Source organism: Culex quinquefasciatus, chromosome 3, assembly GCF_015732765.1.
Source record: "Culex quinquefasciatus strain JHB chromosome 3, VPISU_Cqui_1.0_pri_paternal, whole genome shotgun sequence".
Classification (NCBI taxonomy): domain Eukaryota; kingdom Metazoa; phylum Arthropoda; class Insecta; order Diptera; family Culicidae; genus Culex; species Culex quinquefasciatus.
In genome coordinates, this window is record NC_051863.1 from 57403432 (window position 1) to 57425970 (window position 22539).

The 22539-nt window shown below is 37.6% G+C and overlaps 1 protein-coding gene across 1 annotated transcript in view; it reads left to right on the forward strand.

Moving 5' to 3' along the window:
* The window catches only part of LOC6041424 (helix-loop-helix protein delilah), an 87562-nt gene extending 75098 nt beyond the window's left edge, over nt 1–12464 (forward strand). The window contains exon 3 of the mRNA XM_038264809.1: nt 10843–12464. Within this exon, the coding sequence (XP_038120737.1) occupies nt 10899–12065 (1167 nt within the window). The 5' untranslated portion in view covers nt 10843–10898 and the 3' untranslated portion in view covers nt 12066–12464. The remainder of the gene's footprint in view (nt 1–10842) is intronic.
* Nucleotides 12465–22539: the final 10075 nt, after the last annotated feature.

The window sequence follows — 22539 nt, forward strand, 5'->3', positions numbered from 1 at the left end:
CAACAAAACATGTTGGATGTTATTCTTAAAAACCAAACTGATGTTAGTTCAACAACTTACGAACGTTTAAAATAAGTAGCTATACCCTATTTTTCGTTGAAAAGTGCATTTCCTTCAAGGTTTAACGCAACGCATAATAGGCTGCAAATCGGTGTTCAGCATTGTGTGCGGTTTTTGCGTAATCTTGTGGCGACTTTTCCCGGGGGGGTCACTGCTTTGATGGTGGCGACGGCGCCGGCGACTGGACCCTCCTCCTACGGGGTTGGGCTTGTGCTGGGTTTGGCGGCCCCTGCAGGTCAAACGGTGAGGATGGACGGCTGGACGGCACGTAAAATCAACGCTCAATTATGATGTTTACTTATGCATGCATCACGGCATGGATTCATTTGTGTGTGGAGGTATTCAATTTTATGTCCACGTTGGGGTTTTTAGGGCTTTGGGAACCATGTTAAAAAAATTGGTTGCATTAAAAATAACGCAATTAAAATTTGGGGCGACTGATTTTTGAAATAATATTTGCATTGTCCTTGTTTATCGAAATTTAAAAATTTAAAATAAGTTGATTTATTCTTCAAAAACAAGAAGCACCCAGAACTAACAAAGAGCCCCTCCAACTTGAAGTAAATAAAATGTGTCAAAATCGTCAAACTTGCACTTTGGCAGCCAAACCATCATCAGCACATCGCCCACCTCTTTCAGTCCCTTCATTACGTATTCAGCTTTATATGGACTACCAAAAGTGGCGAAAATTTTCGGACGGTTCTGCCCGAATGCAACCTTCAGAAGGGGTCATCTTCATCAGTTCCAGTGTTGTTGGCGCCTCCGGGCTGCCAACACTGGCTTTGTCTTTCAATTACGAAAAATGTGCTAACTTTGGACCTCGTCATCGTTCGTTGATGGCGGCGCGGCGTCGATCGACAACACCTTCTTATTTCATCTTTTGCGATGTCTTGGGCACAGATTTTCAGACGTGAAAATAACGATCTTTTGGCACAAGTGGCAACACAATTGAACTAAGGCAAGTTTAGTCAAATTTGAGTTTGACAGATGAGTTTATATTGTTGACAAACAGATTGCACTAGTTTTAGAAAAATCAAAGTTTCTTGTCTGGTGATCTGTGACGTCTGTTCAAGAGTGAATTCTTCATGGGAAGTAAAATTGTCATCTTGTCATCGTAAAACGTTTTCGAAGGTGTTAAAATAATATACGCATTCGACAGCTTTATGGCAGTTAATGATGGAAATGAGATGGAACTTGATGGTTTCTTTTTTTCTTGCTTTTGTACTTTCGAAGTGCCAAATTGCGCAAAGGTTCGATTAGTGGAAAAGAAGGGAGAGGAACCTTAATGGGATTTCAACCCGATTCCCACGAACCGGCCACTGCAGTTGCCTCTCCCCAAAGGGTCCAACTTCATTAGCCATAAATCACCCCATAAACGTTAGCGCAGGACCTGCGCAATCGAAATAGGTCGTATTTTAACCTGCGGCTTGAATTCCGACCAACAATAGGGTTGCTCTCCCGAGAGTTGCCCGCGACGGCGGTGATTATTTACGATGACACTAGGATTCGTGGCGGCCGGGAGGCCTCCTGGCGGTCAACACTGTTAATAAGATTCGCTTCTTTTTTTTTATTATCGCCGCCCGCACTCTTTGCGATACTTTATTGTGCGAAGGTTCAGGGTTGGGGGACCTGGATTGGACCCGGAGGGAGTTGAATTCGAAAATAATTGGATGTTCATAAAAATAAAAGAATATTGTACAAAAAAAAAATCCCGACTTCGTAGATTAACACGAAAATTCGAGTGGCCCTCTTAGACCGGCGAAACTTACCTGAGAAAATCGTGGAGAATTTCCCTTATACTCTTAAAAAAGTGGAATTCCATTCCTTGCCCATTGTTTGTCATGGTGTAGAAAATATGGTTCATGTTTTCGAAACCATGACTTGGACCCGGATAATCATCGTATAGTCCAGACTGGATCATCCGAAGGCTTTGGCAAAACACAACCTCGAAAATCGTTGTCTTATTTTTGATTGTTGAGTGTTAGTAGTGCGTCCATCCCGGGAATTCCCGGGACAAAATTCCCGGGATTTTTCCAAAACCGGGGATTCCCGAATCCCGGGATGGACGCACTACTGTGCCCACATGGATGTTTGCAAAATTCCATTCAAAAGGCGTTTATTCAAATTCAAAACTTATCTAAAATTTTACATTGACTGGTGTCATTTTATTTGTTGTCGCCTCTTATTTTTTAAAGAAGTTTTCAAATAAATTTTTCAATCTTTTCTGATCATGTCATTAAAAATGAAATATATTTATATAAGTTTATTTAATTTGAGTCACTTTGTAGTTCATTTCAAATCCAAATCACAACTAAGAACAAAAAAACTTAAATTAATTCCCTTTAAGCAATTTAAAACTTGTCATCCTTGTTTAGATTGAAGAGTAGATTATCACCAATTAATATGATTGGGCTAATTCTATGCTTGGAAGACGATATTCGAAGAAAAACGACAACTGGTAGTATCAAGTGGTTAAGAAGCGAAAAAAATCACCAGATCACAGACGGGATCCCGTCTGTGATCTGGTGATTTTTTTCGCTTCTTAACCACTTGATACTACCAGTTGTCGTTTTTCTTCGAATATCGTCTTCCAAGTAAAAAGAGTCATGGCCTAACTCAGGGTCAATAATAAAAAAAGCTAATTCTATGATTTTAAGCTTGAAAAACAAAACAAATATAAAACCCGATTTAATCCCACCTGGGGTGAGATAGAGCCTTTCTTACAAAAGGAAGTTAACGGCAGTTGATTTTTTTTTTATTTTTTTTTCAAAGAAATAGCAATATAAAGAATGGTCCATTCATAATACAATTCGAAACTCAACCATATTTTTTCATATAACTGAAAAGCGCTGGTTTTTGCCCCATTTGCCATGGCCGGTTGTAAACTGTGCTCGCACACAAGCATTTTCGATTTTTTAAATCAGAACACATTGTTTTTGAGACAGAGAATTAGCTCACAATTTGCGATGTTCGTAATGTTTTTGCATATCGCTAAATTGTTCGTATTCTCTGAGTGTTTTTTGCACTTTTCAAAATATTAAAAATTAACGAGAAAACAAAATAATTCCGTCTTGCTCCAATGCGTTAAAGTGGTTACAAAATAACTGGCAGAAAGTGTTTCAACACCCGAGAATTTGCCGTGTTGTAAACAACGATGTAACGGTAAAGCCGCATAAATGTTCTTGAAAGCTTTGAAACGCCTACTGTAATTCACTAAACTGTCATTTAGGCGTTAGGCAAAATTGAGAGCATTCAATAAGCAAGCATTTAGGCGTTTTTGGGATTGGGAAGCATACAACGACTGAGCGCTCGGTGGGACTTCACTACGACAAACGCAAACGTACCGAATAAACCACCGTGGTGCGCTGGTACGATGAACAAAAATACTAATACACAAAAAGGCTAGTACCGAAGCTAAAAAACCAAACCCGCGATGTGCGTTGTCACTGGCACATGGGAAGCTTGAACGCTTCCCAGAAATTCGTTCGCTCAGAGTTCGATCAGAGAATGAGCAAAACAAAAAAAGAAAGGCAAAAGAATGAGCATGAGGCTTCAGAAAAGATAGCTGCTTGCGTCTAGTTTGCGTTAACTGAAGCTTAGCATAGAAAATAATGATAGGCGATGTGTGATGAACGAGCAATCGATAAAGCAACTTGTACTAAAAGGGGGTAATCTAGTATCAAAACTCTATACGCGCCAGCATCACGCGCCAGCATTGCTCGCGTCTGCATGTGAAGCTCAACTTGGCAACTTGGCGACGAGGCGACGAGGCGACGAGGCGACGAGGCGACGAGGCGACGAGGCGACGAGAATCGATCGTCCATGATTTTTTGCAGATTTTTCGAATGAATATTTCTCGAGAAATGATATGGGAACGAAGCTTGATTTGGCGTCGGAGCCAAAAGCAAACACTATACCTTTCTTTAGTAAGAAAGGCAAAAATAGAAATTTTCTAAAATCTGAACGGTAAATCCAAATGAGGTCAAATTTGTTTCAGAACATCGAGTATGGTCTAGATTATGATGTGGAGAAAAAAAATTAGATAAAATGCCAAAGGAATAGTTTTGGCATTTGGTGAAAATTGGCTTTACCTTTTTAGGGTTTTTCCCCTCACAGTGAATTAGTCCACAAGCTGTAAATCAAAACCACATTACCGACATGGATGAAAATTTGGGAGGATGTAGGGCTGGAAAATGCAATTTTTGGACAAATAAACGATTTCAATACTTCAATTTTCGACCGAATTTTCATTTGAAAACCGCCTGATTTGGTGAAAACACACTCCGAGTCCCCATAAAAATGGATAAATTCAAATTTGGTATGGAACTGGTTCAGGTTCAGCACATCCCCTTTCAAATGCGCCCAAGAGAGCTTAAATCCATAATGTGGGCTCTGAGAAACCCCTACCACAAAATTGAGCACTTTTTACCACACACGGACGTCACGCGTGCTCTACAGTAAATTAAGCGCCAAAATTCGGATATTGGAGGTAGACGAATTCTGTCATTGTCAATCGATCGGGCGTCGAAAATCTATCGTCCATGATTTTTTGCAGATTTTTCGAATGAATATTTCTCGAGAAATGATTTGGGAACGAAGCTTGATTTGGCGTCGGAGCCAAAAGCAAACACTATACCTTTCTTTAGATTTTATGACTGTTTCATAAATTTTCCGGGATCCCGGGAATTCCCGGGATTCCAAAAATATTTTTCCCGGGAAATTCAGAATCCGGGAAATTTGGACGCCCTAAGTGTTCGTTTGACCTCAAAATTACTTTAAAGTGATTTAGAATTTATGCATCCAAGATGGTGACCAAAATGGCGATGATTGGAGTTTTTTTTTTTTTTTGGAAAGATCCAATAAACCAAATTTTCAATTTTTGCTTTTTGGGTGTTTTTAGAACCGCCTGAGTCAGGGGTATTCAAAAACACCCAAAAAGCAAAAAATGAAAATTTGGTTTATTGGACCTCTTAAAAAAAGTCTGAAAATATAGAAAAAATGCATTTTTGAATTTAATAGGTTATCAAATGTTGAAAGTAAGAAAATAAAAGAATACGAAAACGAGTTTTTTGTTTGTGATTCGATTATTCGAAGTCCCATAAAAACCTTCGGATAATTGAAACTTTGAATAATCGATGTTTCGGATAATCGACTTATAAACTTGACGTAATCCAGTACCCATTTTCAATCCAAGGTATTATATCGAAAATTTGGAAATAAGTTTAAACAAAGAACTTCTAACCCTAGTGTAACCTCCAGTGCAAGTCCACAGTCCTCGAGGTGATCACATCTCACGGAGACAGGCCACCGAGATGCCGCCAGCCCATACCGACTTGAATCTCCCAATCAAAAGAGTAGAAACGCAAATCATAAAACACCTTTATCTAGCCTCCTCCTGCCTAAACGTCCGTCAGCTGGTCTGACCCACGATGCATGCAAGTCATCTGGACGTATCGTTTGATCCCAACAACTAGAGGGTCACTTGGAGTTCTCCCTCGTTGGAGTCGCGACAGTCGCCCGCGGATCGAGAACGATAATTTTTCGCATCGTTTCGTTCGAGAGAGGGATCCGAGATAATTTATGAGGTTCGAACCCTAAGAGGTGTCGAGATTTCTTGGAGGTTGGGTTGGGCGTTCGAGGATGATTCGATTTATGATTAAATGTAGATTGCTTCTGGGAACAACGTGCCTCGGTGGTCTGGGAATCAGATGAACTTGGCAATGCTTAGGTCAACGGTGTTAAATAGTTTTGAAAATATCTTCAGTAAGTGTGTCTAACAAATCATTCATCAACACACATTACTACATAGCGACTGATGATTATCACAACAATAGCCGCAAAGTATCATAACTGATTGCTGAAAACGATATCTCACCTTCAGCTGATCAGATTGTGTAACTGCTCCTGCTTAACTCCTCAAGTCCACTTGACTAATAATACCCAAAACAAAACTCAGCCAACGCGTCTCGCTGATTACTTCCAAAGGCTTTGTGTAACTTGTTCAACCCCGTAAGTTCATCAACAAAAGCTTCGCTCACATGATGAGCCCAGGTCACACTTGTCCGAGCACGCTGCTCCTCATTCTCCATTGAGACCTTTGAATGCAGCATTGTTGTATTTGGGGGGAGATTTTTTTTTCGGGGCTTATAATTAACTTGGAGGGAAACTTAAAAGACTTTAAACGAGCCAGTGATTAATCACCTTCGTAATTACTGCCCACCATTGAAAAAACGGCTAATATCCACTTTTGACAAAAACGAGATATTAGCACCAGGTGATAGAGGATGTTCCAACGCATCTACTGGAACTTGAATTTTGCTGAAATAGTGTTTGGACTTGGCTGCCGATGCGAAAAACCAAACGGCTAATATGCCAATCTTATGGGAAATTGCCTTGACGCAGATTTTGTGACAAACACTAAAACGCGTTTTTCTCGGAATACTTGATTTGGCATAATAGCCGAATTTTCAATTATGGGCAGATTACAAGATGCGTTTTCTTCGGCGGCGGCACGGCGTCTTGACCTGTCTGCCGATGGCCCCCTTCGAGGGGGTGTCCTCAGACAGTGGTGCTGGTGCGTGGTGATTATTGCCGATACTTTCTTGTAAAAGGGCACGGACAGGGTGACTGTATTTATTGTGAACTTAAAAATTTATGTAAAAATGTATCAAGTTCGTCTGTAAGCAAAAAAAAACTTTTTTTTTCACAAAGCATAATATCTCGATATGTCATTAAAAATAAAAAAATAAGTGTTTCAAAAGTAGTCAAGATCAGAATGCTGTTAACCCTCTACAGGAGGTCGTTTTGAGCAACTTTTGTTCTACAACAAACTTTACTTCTCTTGTTTTATGTTTTTCTTGTTTCATTTTTAGTATTTTAATTTGCATTTAGCTTGTTTAATTTATTTTTGTTTTTGGTAGTAATTGGCCTATTTTACCGCTTCCTATCATTAAATTTTGCCTTTTTAATTTTTTCATGATTTTACAGTCACTTTCTCAATTGTTTGCTTGATTTTAACATTTTCTGCTATAAAATGGCACCATTATCATTTGAATTGTAACAAAAAGCGTAGCGGCATAGACAAGAAAATTACTGCATTCTTCTTATTACTTAAAATATAGGAAATATAAGAAAAACCGTAGCCCTAGTTGAACCCTAATAAAAATATTTTTTTTAAACATTGGCAAAGTTACTTAAAACAAGTAAAACTCCCAACCCATGAATTTTCTTTAATTTCAGGAGTTCTTCTTTCCAATGCGTTTTATGATCAAAAATTGGTTGAAAAATTGATTTTTGCCGATTTTATAAATCGAAGCCCGTCTTAAGGCGGGGTTGGGTTGTAAAGGGTTAAGTTAAGATAGATAAAAAGGATAACTTATCTTTGAATAAACGGCATTTTTAAAAAGTAGCATTTCAAAAATATTTTTTTGGTATATTTCAATTAAGTTTTCTAAAAATACATAGCTCATTTTCCGCCAACTCCTCTTCGATTTTCGTGAAAATATCATGTATCCGAGGTCCATTTTTCGATAACTCGTGACGGTGGGCGGTACGACCTTATCCATTTTTCTGGATTTTTACTAAGACGTTTTTTTTAGTGATTTGTAGCTCGAAACTGTGAAAAGATAGAAATCTGGTGTCAAAGGAACTTTTGAGTAAAATTAGGAGCCCGATTTGATGGTGAATTCAGAATTCCGAAAAAAACGTATTTTTCATTAAAAAATGTTGATAACAAGTTTTAAAATCACTGCCATTTCCCGTTACTACTCAACTGTAAAAAATTCGAATCTGGAATAACTCAGAACGGTAATTTTTTAATTTAGAACACCATTTTCATATAAAAATAAAGGTTATTTTAACTGTGCAGGGTTATTCTACAAATATTCGGTTCTACAAAGTTGTAGAACAAATATACAAACATAAGCTTTTTGAAAAGTGATGATTTTTACCATTTTTGATCAGTTTTTTTATTTTTCAAAAGTTTAAAAGTATCTTTTTTTTTCAAAAAATTCTGCTAATTTTGCAAAAAAACAACGTTTGAACGATTGTTGCGACGATTTGCTTACTTTCAAAAGGACAGGGTTGAGTGTGAGAGGTAAAAAAATCGATTAGCTTGTCCAAAATTTTCAATTTTCAAATAACTTTTTTGTAAAATACTGATAACTCGTGAAGAATACATAAAAACTCTGTGTATACATATTTTTTTGATTTTTTCGGTTCTACAACTATGTAGAACATTATTACACTCTAGAAAATAACCGTGCAAAGTTAAAAAATCACGTGATTTTAAAAGGAAAAAAATTGTTCTGAATTCAAAAATGACCCTTCTGGGTTATTACAGATTCTAATTTAGACAGTTCAAGTCAGCTTTTACGGGTTCATTTATTAAACATTTCGACGCTGTCGTAACGGCATGCTTCGAAATCCCGGACGCTTCGATTCCCGGGCACCTCATCTTATTTTGTCAGTTATTTGGATACACATAATGAGTTCGTATAAAAATTGTCAAAACTGTTTTATATGATGAATTCCAAAATCAACTTTCAATTAAAATTTGTTTGGGTGCTGTAGTCATTGCCAAAACAATTAAATTAAATAAAAATAAGAGTTTAGCAAAAATGTGCATCATTTCACTGAAATATTTCATAGACGTCCGAAGCACCGGGAAGGCAAAGCAGAAATTTATTTTTCTGATTTTCTCAAATTCTAGCTATTTTTCCTACAAAATACCGATTGTTCCGATGTTAACAGCTTATGTGTGACCTAAAGAATAACATTCACTATAATTTCAGTCCAAATTTGTGTGATTCATAAGCAAAATCGAGTGTCCGGTTTTCGAATCAGCTTTTATCAGTGTTTGGGATTCGAAGCACAACAAAAAACGGAATTGACGTAACACCTTATAATGTGGCCCTCTTAAACCTTGCGGTTTCGTCAACGGATCCACAGGCGTGTATCGTTCTTTTTGCGACAAGACTCCGCCTCCCGGGTCTCCTAAGTGTGAAGGTATGGGCACGGGGAGAGGGCACCGAATACCTATATTTACACTTAGAATTTTTTGCGTCCGCCCTGGGATTCGAACCGGCGACCTCTGGATTACGAGTCCAGTGCGCGGTCCGATTGATCCACACAGGCAGACGCACAACAAGTCATTGTAATTTTTAAATTCTGATGAAAAATGATTAGAAAAGACATGGTTTGCATGCATTCTCTAAAAAAAAATTGTTTATACTACATCCTGATGATATTTTTACATTTCCAACTCATTACTTGATTTTTTTCCAGTTTAAACAAAAATGAAGTGCTACTAAGTGTCCGGATTTCGAATCATGCCGTTACTATCTTGTCACATATCACTTTTTTATGTGCCGAGAAAAACACGTTTCAATATTTGACCTTGAATAAACAAAAACAAGAGAACGCAATGTTAACAAAAACAAACATTTTTTTTTGTTGATCATTCTGTGCATTGTCCCGAAGTTTGGTTGAATTTGGTTGCGAAGTTCCGAATTAGAATTACAAATGTTTACGTTACTCGGGCTTGTACGTGTGCCAAACGCGTTCTGACCTGAAATCCCTTTGGCCAGTTGTCGCATTTACATCAATTTTCAGGGTGTGACAAGTTAGCATTTAAACTTCTCACATTTTAAGAGTGACAACAGTGCATGTAGTTTTTTTCGGTTTTTATTGAATAATTCAAGATTTAAATCGAATTTTGGCATCTGTGAAGGTCAAAAGGTGAGGTAGCGTTCTTAACTCAATTTGGCCCAAAATGCAGAATGCACGTGCTACAAGTTGGCATTACAGTGACAATTAAAAAAAATACTTGAGGTCATTCAATGGAGACGTAACGGATTAAGAAAATTAAAAATTGCTTATTGCGTATTTTTTTGATTTTTGTTGCATCTTATTTTTCCCTTGTTCCATTTCTTTTTCATTGAAATGAAAGGAGTTGGGCCTTGGAGTGTTAAAGGATTGTCAACTGCAAATTTATTTAACATTATTTAAAATTATTCAACATTAAAGGTCACCCTACGAAGGATTACCTTCGGACCACTTGCTCGCTCGACCTGAAAAACGCACACGTGAAGCAATCAAATCCGTCCACTGCGGCGACCTTTTGTGTTGTGTGGTTGTGTGATTGTCTGTAAACCCTCTTTTCGGCAATTACAATCAACGCGCGCAGGTTGCATTCAAGTTTTACAAAGAATTCTCTGAACACAATTTACAACTCGCTTGTAAATCACTCGACAAAAGCCCCTCGACAAAGGAAATGTTTATCACCAGAGCCGCCGCGGGTTCCCTGAAGTTCCTGGCAAGTATTGTGCGGGGTGAGCTGCTTTTCAGAATTACACTCGCCGATGAATACAATGGAGTTGCACTCAGTTTCACTCTCCATAGGCAGTGATCACTGACACCTGACATCCTGCTCAATCCGCTCACCAAAAAAACCGCGCACCGCACAACCGCAGGTGGAGAGATTAATGACCAGCTGATGGCGCTGTAGACGTGCTGCGCCCTTTTCGGGGGCGGGCTGGATACTTTAAAACAACAAACGGTGACGCACTTGTGCAACACACAGGTGGAACTTTCATCCAAAGGGCAAGTTATACTTTTTTTTTTTTGAAATTTTTGATCAACAAATTCTGGGTTCTTTGAAACATTTTTGACTTCAACTGTGAAAATACTGGCAATTTGTTTACTTTTTGAACAACATTTCCTCAGATTTCATGTATTTCCTAGTAAATCACTAATTTCTTTTCATTCTCCTCTCCCTTCCAGGTGTAGCACCTAACCTAAATACAAATAGTACAAACCTGCAACACTCTTCAGCAAAAATGCACCACACGCTGAAACCGCTCGGCCACCTCAGCTTCCACCAGATGCCCATCATGGCGGCGCTGGCCGACGCCAACAACAACAGCAACAGCAGCATCAGCAGTCTCACGAGCAGCCTCAGCAGCAGCAGTCCAAGCAGCGGAAGTGACGAAGCCATGGCCAAGAAGGACTCTGAAAAGTACTCCCTAAGACAACGCCAAACTCGGAGGTCCACTCCGGCGGCCAAAGCCAGTGTGGCGGCCGCTGTAAGCGAGAAGAAGACGGTTCCCAAGGAGAAACCCAAGCAGAAGGCACCGCCGTTGAGCAAGTACCGGCGGAAGACGGCGAATGCTCGTGAGCGGACTCGGATGAGGGAGATCAACAGTGCGTTTGAGAATCTGAGACAAGCGGTGCCGGTGGCGGTGGCCGGGCCCAGTGGGAACCAGTCTCCGGTTGGGTCGCCGGGCCAGAGTGGGGCGAACGAGAAGCTGACGAAGATTACGACCTTGCGGTTGGCCATGAAGTACATCCGGATATTGAGCGACATCCTGAACAACGAGGACGGTAGCTTGATGATTGACAACAACAATGACGTTGACATGATTAATCATAACGATATTGAGCGGGAAGTCATGCTGAAGGGAGCGTTGCTGAACGAGACCATTTTCAAGGCCGTGAGTCCGGCGATGGTCAAGACGACTCCGAGTAAAAAGGCCAACGCAAACCTTTCAACCCCCAAAAAGACCAAACCCAAGAAATCCCCCAGCAAAGCTTCCACCCGGAAGTCCTCCCGAAACTCCAAACCCAACAAACCACCCTCTTTGAACCTGGTCCCCAGCCTCGACGCGAAGGACGACCTTCTCGACCTAGGCATGATGCTCGACTCGGACAACGACTCCCTGCATCTGTCCGAGCCCTGTCTAAGCCCACCCCTCCCCTCAACCACCTCCCTCCACAAGCAACCCTTCGGAACGACCTCCTGCAACTCGATCGTCGGCGGAACCGTCGTGACCCCGCCCAGTCACGCGGACCTGGAGTTTGGCCTGTTCCTCGAGTCGGACGCCGATTCGCTCCAGCTGTCCGAGCCCTGTCTCAGTCCGCTCAGCCACCTGGACTCGCTGAACCCGTTCAACGATCTGCTGCACACGGGGTTCAACGAGCAGACGGCGCTCGAGCTCTACTTATAACGATTACAGTTTACTTCCAGAGAAGCATTCCAGCAAGCAGCAACAAATATGCCCGTGATAGAAATGAAAATTCCTCTTACTTTGTAGCGATTGTTAGGATTTAAGTGAAAACGTGCATTAGAATATTCGTGTTTGTTTGTAACCTATTTATTCTCAGTGTGTCATATTAGGTAAGGAGATCACGAAGTGCAACATAGGCAGCCAGAACAAAAAGTCAACATCACAAAAAGTTTTTAGAGCATACTTTATTTAATCTACTTTCACTGTTAGTTAATAGGGCATGAGTATGGAACTTGGTTGTCGAACAGTTGTCGGATTTCTATTTTTCAGCTTTGAACAATTATCTAACAATCATTTACAGTAGTTGTTCGGTAACTGGGCTGAGAACGTAGCCCATTCACCGAATGTTGCTCGTTAACTGGGCTGATCGGAAAATAACGAGGGGACCACCGATGCATAATATTTTCCAGATGAAATATAAAAATAAAAGTAACTCTAATTTATTGACAATGCTTACTTTCAATATTTCTTTAATGGTAACTAGAAATTAAACAAAAGTTTGAAAAAAGTTTTTTTTATTTATTGAATATGATTTTTGCTGCCTTCGGTCTTTTTGGTTTGTTTTGGTTTTTTGACGTTTGTCTGCTTTTTAACTGGACTACGGCCCAGTTATTGAGCGCCCAGTTAAAAAACAGCCCAGTTAAAAAGCAGCCCAGTTAAACAACGCCCAGTTACCGAACAACTACTGTATCTTCAATTTCTCTGGTTCTATCCCAAAAAGCAAAGCAATCCACTTTAACGACCCCCGGGTCTTTTGTGGTCTCTGTTGCAAGTTTCTACTTATTTCTAGGCGTCCGAAGGTTATGTGTAATGAGTCACTCAAAACCTCTTTTACGATATGGACCGGCGTTTTACTTCCCCATCCGATAGAAGGCCAGGAGGATAAGGCGGGAATCGAACCCGCGCCCCAAAGCAACTTAGGGATCCGCAGCCGAAACCGCTAACCACCGCGCCACGTGGCCTTCCACAGATTTGCTCATTCTATCCCATTCCCAATAATAAAATCTTTACCTAGAAATGCTTATCTTTGTTCTGTTATCATAGAAGTGTTAAATTTAAAAGAATCAGTGAGATTTACCTTTCATTTTTTATCATTAAATCTTCAAATCTTATAAAAAGAAGGCTAAATCTCTACACCCAGAACTGGGCATCGGCATACGAGAGGATAAAGAGCACGATTCGGTAGTAAAATGGTACTGTGTGCGGACGGAGAGGATAAATCCCGAAATTACCGAGAGTACTTTACTCAAGGTTCATTTTCCAAAAAAGTTCATCTATCAAAAAAAAAGTACCGATACCGAGACTCAAACCGAAGAACTTCGGCATATTGAACCGTGCCTTTGCCGTATGGGCCACCACGATTCGGTGACTAAGTGGAGGTCGTTTGTCCATATAAGCCACTCATAGAATGAACTGTTCCAATGAACGAATGAACACGCGAGAGGACTATACTCTCGCAATATAGCACTTTCCTCACGTTTCTTTTCGTGAGGACTATCCCCTCGTTCTTTAACTTTGGGTGTATTATTTTAATATTCCCGCAAAAAATTACACATATTTTTTATTTTTTTTCGAATCATTAAATCTTCTCATCACATAAAAATGTTTTTTTCTAATATAATACTTCTTTTAATCCCATTTAATTTGAATTTACACTACAAAAAAATCTGTAAATCTTAGAATCTTAAAATTATAAAAAATGGTTTAAACTCTATGAATTTTTAAATTCTTGAGCAACACTTCACTTTTTTGCAAAAGGGTAAATCCTTTCAATATTTTCTCTCCAACCTGGGCAGACGGTAATAATAAACTTCATGCCATTTCAATAACAAATACTGATAAAATAATAGAAAGTGTTATAGTGTCTTCTTGAAAAATCTCTTTTTTGCATAAGAGTTTAAAAATAGTTTATGTTATCATATCAAAATTTTGTTATGGAAGAATACAGCAATTCGTTTTTCGAGTCTGTTATTACAATACCAATCCAATAACAAAAAATTCATGACGACGAATAACAAATCTGGCTAAAAATAACATAAAATGTTATTGGCTTGTATTTTTAAATATAAAAAAATGTTATTCCCACGTTACTTCAATTTGCTCGGGAATCGACTTCACACGCAACCAGATATTTTATTTTTTTTTTTTTGAAATCTAGGATGCTCAAAGTTTTTAACTTGCGAGACATTGTTGTTTTTACGAACATTTCATTTGATATGTCAAGATTTAAAAATAAATTTTACTCGTAAGTTACATAACATTTTTGAGAATACAAAAAAAAACTAGTTTTAACGGAGCACATCAACCAGAGCTATGGCACCAAGGTTTTTGTTACAGACATTTTAGTATCTTCAAAACTACGGGAACTTTCGATATTCATCCCCTAAAGTATTGTCTTCAAGACAATTTAGAACAAAGTTGAACTATGTTTACAATCAAATTGTGGCAGGATTGGATTCGTAATTTTCACAATTTTGGAATAAGAAGACAACAACTTCCTTGGTTGCTGTGGTGCACCTTTACAGTAATTATTTACCGTATAAGGTTATTATAAATTCTGTTGAAAGTTTTTAGTAATAGCAAAAGTATTTTATTTGGTAACGATATCCTTTATTTTATAATATATTTTTTAATACTTTTAGTTTGACTTCAATTATTTTGCCAAAAAAAAGGTGCAACAAAACATATCAAATTGGAATTTTAGATGAAAATACTCTAAAATACAATCGATTGAATAACTAAAATACCTTGAATGTTCTCGTTTTTTTTGTAAGTCAAAGGGTGAATTTAAATGCATATAAATTCATCACAAAAATTAGATTTTTAAAGGGAATTATAAGAAAATAGAATCAAAGTGTTTTTTTTTCAAACGAATTTAAACTTTGACGCTACAATTATTTGAGACTATGTGTTAAACTTGAAATTATGTACGCCCGGAGGTCGTCAATTTTCAAGTAAATTTCGATTAAGATAGCAATGTAAATGTGAAAGTAATATAAATGAAAAAAGCTTTTCTTTATGAATTTTAAGTAACGTTTTAACTTTTTATTTAATCAACCCAAAATAATAACAAATTTATCAAAAGTTTATACACTTAACTAAACAGCCATTTCATTGTATTTTTCATGGAAAATTTAAAACAAACCTCATGTATGAACCATTTGAGGTAATCAATTAAATTTGCACGCTTTAAATCAGAATTTAAACAAACAGTTACAGTTAATATCGAAAACGATACTTAATCCACCTTTAGGTGGTTGTTGCCTTCCTCACATTCATAAAGTCAATACATTCAGTAAAAATAGCAACATTCCCTTAACATGTTTAACAAATCAACTTTATTACTGATTTCTTTTGATAGGGTTCGCAGACCTTCAATTTTTCTGGCTCATCGGCAAGGTCTGATAAAAAAAAACCTATCCAACGAAAGTTCACATGGAAGATTCAGACAATATTTTTATCATAATATCTCAGATCCGGCCTCCAGAAAGTATATAAATAATTACTTAAGTGCCAATAACTTTTGATAGGGTTGTCCTTGATGATTTAGGCTCATTTGAAAAGTCTTTCAATTATCTAACTAACGATGGGTCGCATGATGGACCTGGACATCATTTTCACTGAAATATCTGAGATCCGGCCTCCAAAAAGTGTATAAATAACACTTAAGTGCTAATAACTTTTGACAGGGTTGTCAGATCTTCAATGTTTTGGGCTCATTGGAAAGGTCTTTTTAATACCTTTCTGAAAATGTTTCTTGCATAAATCACCCTTTTTACAATCTTCCGGACATACGCAAAAATCGTTTTTTTAGCATAACTTTTGAAGTACTTAACTAAACTTGCTGATTTTAAATAGAGACCTATGGGACCCTAAGACGGATCGAATGAGACTAATACGGTCAAAATCCGTTCATCCAGTCCGGAGATAATCGAGTGACAATTTTTTTGTCCACCCACCTACACACATCCACACAGACATTTGCTCAGAACATGATTCTGAGTCGATATGTATACGTGAAGGTGGGTCTACGAGGTCGAATTAAGAAGTTCATTTTTCGAGTGATTATATAGCCTTTCCTCAGTAAGGTGAGGAAGGCAAAAAAGGGAAAAGGAAAAAGACTTTTTTGGTCCACTTCACAACATATTTTGAAGATATAAATCTTGAAATAATCCTCATTGGTTGATTGATATTTGAAAAAAAAAAAATAAGATTCCATCAATGTCAGCCAGTGAACAGTACAAAAATAGGAAAAAAAATTAAAAGTTTTTTAATGTTAATCAAAAGCATTAAACTCATCGAGCCGACATCAACTAAGAAAAAAGTTCTTCAAACAAGTGCGCCCCAATAAATCTCCCTCGAAACCCAAATTAGGACCCAGCCGTTGACATCGGAATGGCTAGTATTTTAATTGACTATTTCCACATCAGCTACACTTGCCCGGCTAACAAACCCACCTGCATCTTATTTGCATTAAAACAAACAACGAAATCCACCACGCGCGTTAGCCCTATTTTAGGTCGGACTCGTAGATCTAACAAATGTCATGCCCCCATTCTTTTGTTTCTACAGACTCTACTCACACATATCATTTGGAGTGACATTTCGCTATCCAGCGCCGGAAACTTTTGAAATTTGTAACTAGTCAGTTAGGACTCGTTATTTTTAGAAGCCTGTAATTATGAAAATTCTGTTTTTTAAATGAGCCGTTCATGAAATAATCCAAATTCACCAGATCGATAAAAGTTCATTTATAAGAAATGTGCAACAGTTGCCAATTCACACCCCCTGCTAATGAGCTTCATTTTCCGCCAATCCAAATGTTTTCTAATGTTTGCCCACAAATGGTGGTACGCGATTGCGCAATTTGCACCGGAACGATGCCGAATGAATGAATGGATAACCGCTGGTGGCCACCCCTACACCGTTCATCTCTCCCCACCACCCACGTTGACGCCAGCCACAATGGCCAGCAGTGTGGCCAATTCCCCTCTAGTATTTTTTCTAGATTTGCTTGTGCACTGAAAAAAAAAAGTTTCCTAATTTTCACCAAAATTTACTTATAATTATCTGAAGTTGACGTTCCATGTTACTTACAAAAATATTCGTCAAATTTAAATTTAACATTTTTCAACAGTGTACAAACGCTGAAACAAGTGCCTTGAAAATGGAGTAGATCTAAAACCAGCAAAACATGCTACTGTTGCGCATGTTTCACGCCAGTTATAGTCTTTAACACACTGACTGCCCCAACCCCCAACAAAAGGTTAAGGTGGTGCGCAGCAAGCAAAAAAAAGCGTGGGCGGAGTTTTCGTCACGGTCCAGCTGGTCGGTCGGTGTGGGAATTAATCACCGAGTGGAAAACAATGGGGGAAAAATGAGAGCAAATTTGCTGCGATGGTGGGCCAGGCAAAAAAAAAGTGGAGGCGTGTAATAAGGTAATTGAATGCTATGGTTCAGCATGTTTGGTGGGGCAATATATTGAAACATGAAAATTGAATCAAACAAACGAAGCGAAATTGCAAACAAACATTTTAAATGTTATTTCTGATTTTAATTTTGAAATTCATAAAGGAAATAAACAATGATAAGTGATCATCATTTCGATGTACCTTCTTTCTGTGGCATCAATACAAAATTTAGGTGTTCTCTAACTTTTCAAAACATTGAAAAAGGATTATGCCAAGTCAACATTTTATGTATTACAATTTTTTAGTACACCTGGTTTTTATATACCAAAATTGCAGAAACTATGAATGACCGAGCCACGTAGCCCAGTGGTAACGCTTCCGCCTCGTAAGCGGTAGATCGGGGTTCAAATCCCGGCTCGGACCAACACAACTCGTCGCCATCGTGCTAACTTGTCGTACGTGCATTTTGGGCCAAATTGAGTTAAGAACGCCATTTTGTGCAGCTCACAATGCCTCACCTTTTGACCTTCACAGATCCCCAAAATTCGATTTCAATCCTGAGATATTCAACAAAAACCGAAAAAACTCCGTGCATTTTTGTCACTTTATATATGAAAGTAGTTTCAATCTTGTCGTGCTATCTTGTCACTCCATGGAAATTGATGTAAGTGCGACAAAAGACCAAAGGGATTTCGGACCAGGAAAGTCAGGATGCGTTTGTCGCACGTACAAGCTAGACTACCGTAAACATTTGTAATTATAACTCAGGACTCCAGTAACCAACTTCAACCAAACTTTGGGACAATGCACAGAATGGTGAGCCAAACAAAACGTGTTTGTTATTGTTTACATTGCGTGCTCTCGTTTTTGAATATTCAAGGTCAAACATTAAAACGCGTTTTTCTCGGAACGTCAAAATGGCGGTTGCGACAAGATAGCACGACGACGTCGAACTGGTGATCTTTTCCCTTCTGGAATCGATTGCTTAGTAAAGGGAAGGTAGTGTATCGTCACAAACTGGACCTTATCACGACACCTTAGGGAGGCGACCTATGGAATTTTAACATTAACCTTAATATGTTAACATTAAGTTGAGAATGAATCCGCTTTGTAAATGCCGGCCCCGATACTCTTCAAGGGTGTTCCCCTCAGGAACTGGGAAAGATTTACTTTTTTACTTTTATCAATGATTTGAAACTTCTTTGGTTTTCTAGAGTTTTACCAAATTCTTTTGAAATTTTTAGACCAATTTTGATAAGGAAATATGTTTTCTTTTCAAATGATTCTATAAACGTGAGCGAAGTCATTTAACTAATTTTTAATGATTATTTTTATATCCCTTAAGGTGAAGCCGTAGATCATTTTCGAAGAAAATTGATCATCACTATAAAATATTCTGTAAAATTCAATTTTATTAATTTCAGCACCAAAAGGAATCAGCATGTGCCGGTTGTTGCCTTCTTGAAGCCACTGAAAGAATTTTTGATCGAAATCAAATGTGCTTCTAAATTTATATAACTTTGTGGCACAGTCATTGACGTCCTAGTTGACAATCACTGATTAATGACGATTTCCATAACTTTACAAGGAATGGGATAATCGTTACCAAAAGGAATCAGCATGTGTAGGGCACTATACTAAATAACTTGTTGAAGGAATTTTGTCGAAATATTGAAAGCGACGCAAAATTTATATTTTTGAACGAAAAATCATCACAATGATGGAAGTCTTCACGTTAAGGAAGTAAATATTTTTTAAATTTCTTTTTGCAACTCCATCGTGAAACCTCTCACTTTTACAGTCTTCTCGAGCGACGAAATGGCCTACTTTTCTCTACCAAAACTAACCGAATGGAAAATTAATACCGTTCAATACCAGTGCTGAAAAATTCTACTTTTCAGCACTGAAATGGGTGCTGAAAAGTTGAACTTTTCAGCTCAAGTATCGAAAAATAACATTTTTCAATATGGTTTTGTTTTGGACGGTGAATTCACTCGACACATGGATGTTTGATATAAAATTCCACCCGGGCAGACGGTAATAACAAAATTAATAATATTTCAATAACAAATCCTGTTAAAATAACAAAAAGTGTTATTATTTTATCCTGAACTTCAACTTCAAGAAGAAAAAATAATAACAGTTTCTGATAAAATAACAAGATTTGGTATTGAAGTGATATTATACTGAAAATGTTAAATAACACGCTAATAAGAGGAAATGTTATACATTTCAAAAACTCTCCTAATAACAAAATTTGTTATTCGTTTGGTTTTCTGACTTTGGAATAACATTATCACTAATCGCACAAATGGAAAAGTTTTTAAGCGTCCATAACACAATCTGTTATTATTTTTTCTTTTGTTAAATATGTTTAGATCTTTGGGATAATTTTGTCCAATTTCGTCGGGGTCATTATTTTGGCCATGAAATGGGGTCCTTAAGCTAAAATTATTCTAAAAAGTTGAAAATTTGAAAGCTGATTTTTTTAATTATTTGATATACCCCATAAAGGACTTTTCTAAAAATGGCTAGAACTAAGGGATAATTTAGATCATTTTCGTCGGGGTCATTATGTTAGCAATGAAATTGGGTCCTTAAGCTAAAATTATCCTTAAAAGTTGAAATTTTGAGATTTGATTTTTATTATTATTTGATATCCCCCTAAGGGACTTTGTTTAAAATGGCTAATACTATGGGATAATTTTGACCAATTTCGTCAGGGTCATTAATTTGACCATGAAATGGGGTCCTTAAGCTGTAATTATTCTAAAAATTTGAAATTTAGAAAATTATTTTTTTTTAAATTATTTGATATACCCCCTAAGGGACTTTGCTAATATTGGCTAGAACTATGGGATAATTTTGACCATTTCCGTTGGGGTCATTATTTTAGCCATGAAATGGGGTCCTTAAGCTAAAATTATTCTCAACAGTTGAAATTTTGAAAGTTGACTTTTTTTAATTATTTGATATACCCCCTCACGGAATTTGCTAATATTGGCTAGAACTATGGGATAAACGAAACTAAACGAAACTATTGGCACTACGCCCCCCGGGGCATGGCCTTCCTCTAACGTGGGATTTCTGCTCCAGCGCCTCTGACGAGACAGGAGAAACCGGGACCGACGTTTTACTTCACCATCCGATAGAAGCTCAGTGGATAAGGCGGGAATCGAACCCGCGTCTCATAGCATCATCGGGATCGGCAGCCGAAGCCGCTACCCCTGCGCCACGAGACCCACATGGGAACTATGGGATAATGTTGACCATTTTCGTCGGGGTCATTATTTTGGCCATGAAATGGGGTCCTTAAGCTATAATTATTCTAAAAAGTTGAAATTTTGAGATTTGATTTTTTTATTATTAATCGATATACCCCCTAAGGGACTTTGTTTAAAATGGCTAATACTATGGGATCATTTTGACCAATTTCGTCAGGGTCATCAATTTGACCATGAAATGAGGTCCTTAAGCTATAATTATTTAAAAGTTGAAAATTTGAAGGTTGATTTTTTTAATTAGTGTATCTACCCCTTAGAAGACTTTACAAAAATTGGCTAGAAGGAATAATTTTGACCAATTTGATCGTGGTCATTTAAATGACCATGAAATGGGGTCCTTAAGCTTAAATTAATCTGATAAAATAAACCTTTGAAAGTTTTTTTTGCATTACAGTTTTTTTGACAATTTATTCATGTACTATTTGACGATTTGGCAAGACTTTGACAAAGTCGGTAATATTGACAGAGCAGCGTGATGCAGTACTTACCCCTAACCCTAATACTTTTTGCCTTCTTTACTAAGGAGAACCTATAAAATCACGCAAAAATGAACTTTTTAATATGTCCTTCTAGACCTGCTTTTATTTAAACAGCCCAAAAAAGTTGAATATTGGAAGGTTAAAAAAAAGATTGATTGAATAATACCTAGAGCTTTTTGAGTAATTTAACCTTAAACTGTGCAAAAATGTGAATCTAATGAAAATTCATCAGTTCCTAATGTAATATTCAGGGCTGCGGAGTCGAGTCACATTTCTGGCGACTCCGACTCCAACTCCGACTCCAGCTTTCTGGGATTAGCCGACTCCGACTCCGACTCCAGCTCCGGCTTTCAGATCCAACCGACTCCGACTCCGACTCCAACTCCGGCCCACCAACTCTAGCCGACTCCGACTCGGACTCCGACTCCAGCTTTCATAAAATGGTTGGCTCCGACTCCACATATTTTTAAATATTTCAAAAGTTAGTTTACTATTATCTCGAAAACATTGATAAATAAGATTATATAAAAACTCTTTAAGTGAAAAAACCGGAACAAAATTTCTAGTTTTACAAGTTTACGACGTTATTGAAACAGAAAAAAAACGCCAGTTTTGAAGGCATTTTCAGAAGAACAGTTTGGTAAGTAAATTTGGATTTATTTACTTAACCTCAATTTTTCATTAAATTGGTTAAAAGCTAAAATATTTAATTGTTATTTTTTTATGATCTTAAAAAGAAAGCTGGCCTTAATGATTTATTTAACATAAAAATTCAATTTGCTCACTTTTAAGTTGACATTTATAAGAAGCACAGTGACTATCATAATCACCTTGTATTTTTAAGTAACAATTTGAAACGAAACTTTAAAGCTCCATTGAAATTTTTAAGACGTACATGGACATCACGCCAAGGCTGAAGAAGTTTATTATTACAAATCAATGTATATAAAAAAAATCTTCGTGGTAAGAACGCTTAAGGGGTCCTTTTCAAATATCCGTAACCTAGAATATATTTTACCTCGGAATTTTTTGTTTGTATGTATTTTTATTTTTTTATATATTTAAAAGGAGGCTCGCACCTAAAACGAAGCTTTATGAATGGTCGTGCGTCTCCATTAAAATATATGAAAAAACTTAGAATTGGATAAAACACAAAAATCCACAGGATAAATATTTTCTAGGTCACGGATTTTTTTTTATCTTGAAATCCTGCCCTATCCTGAAATCTTGATATTTGTTC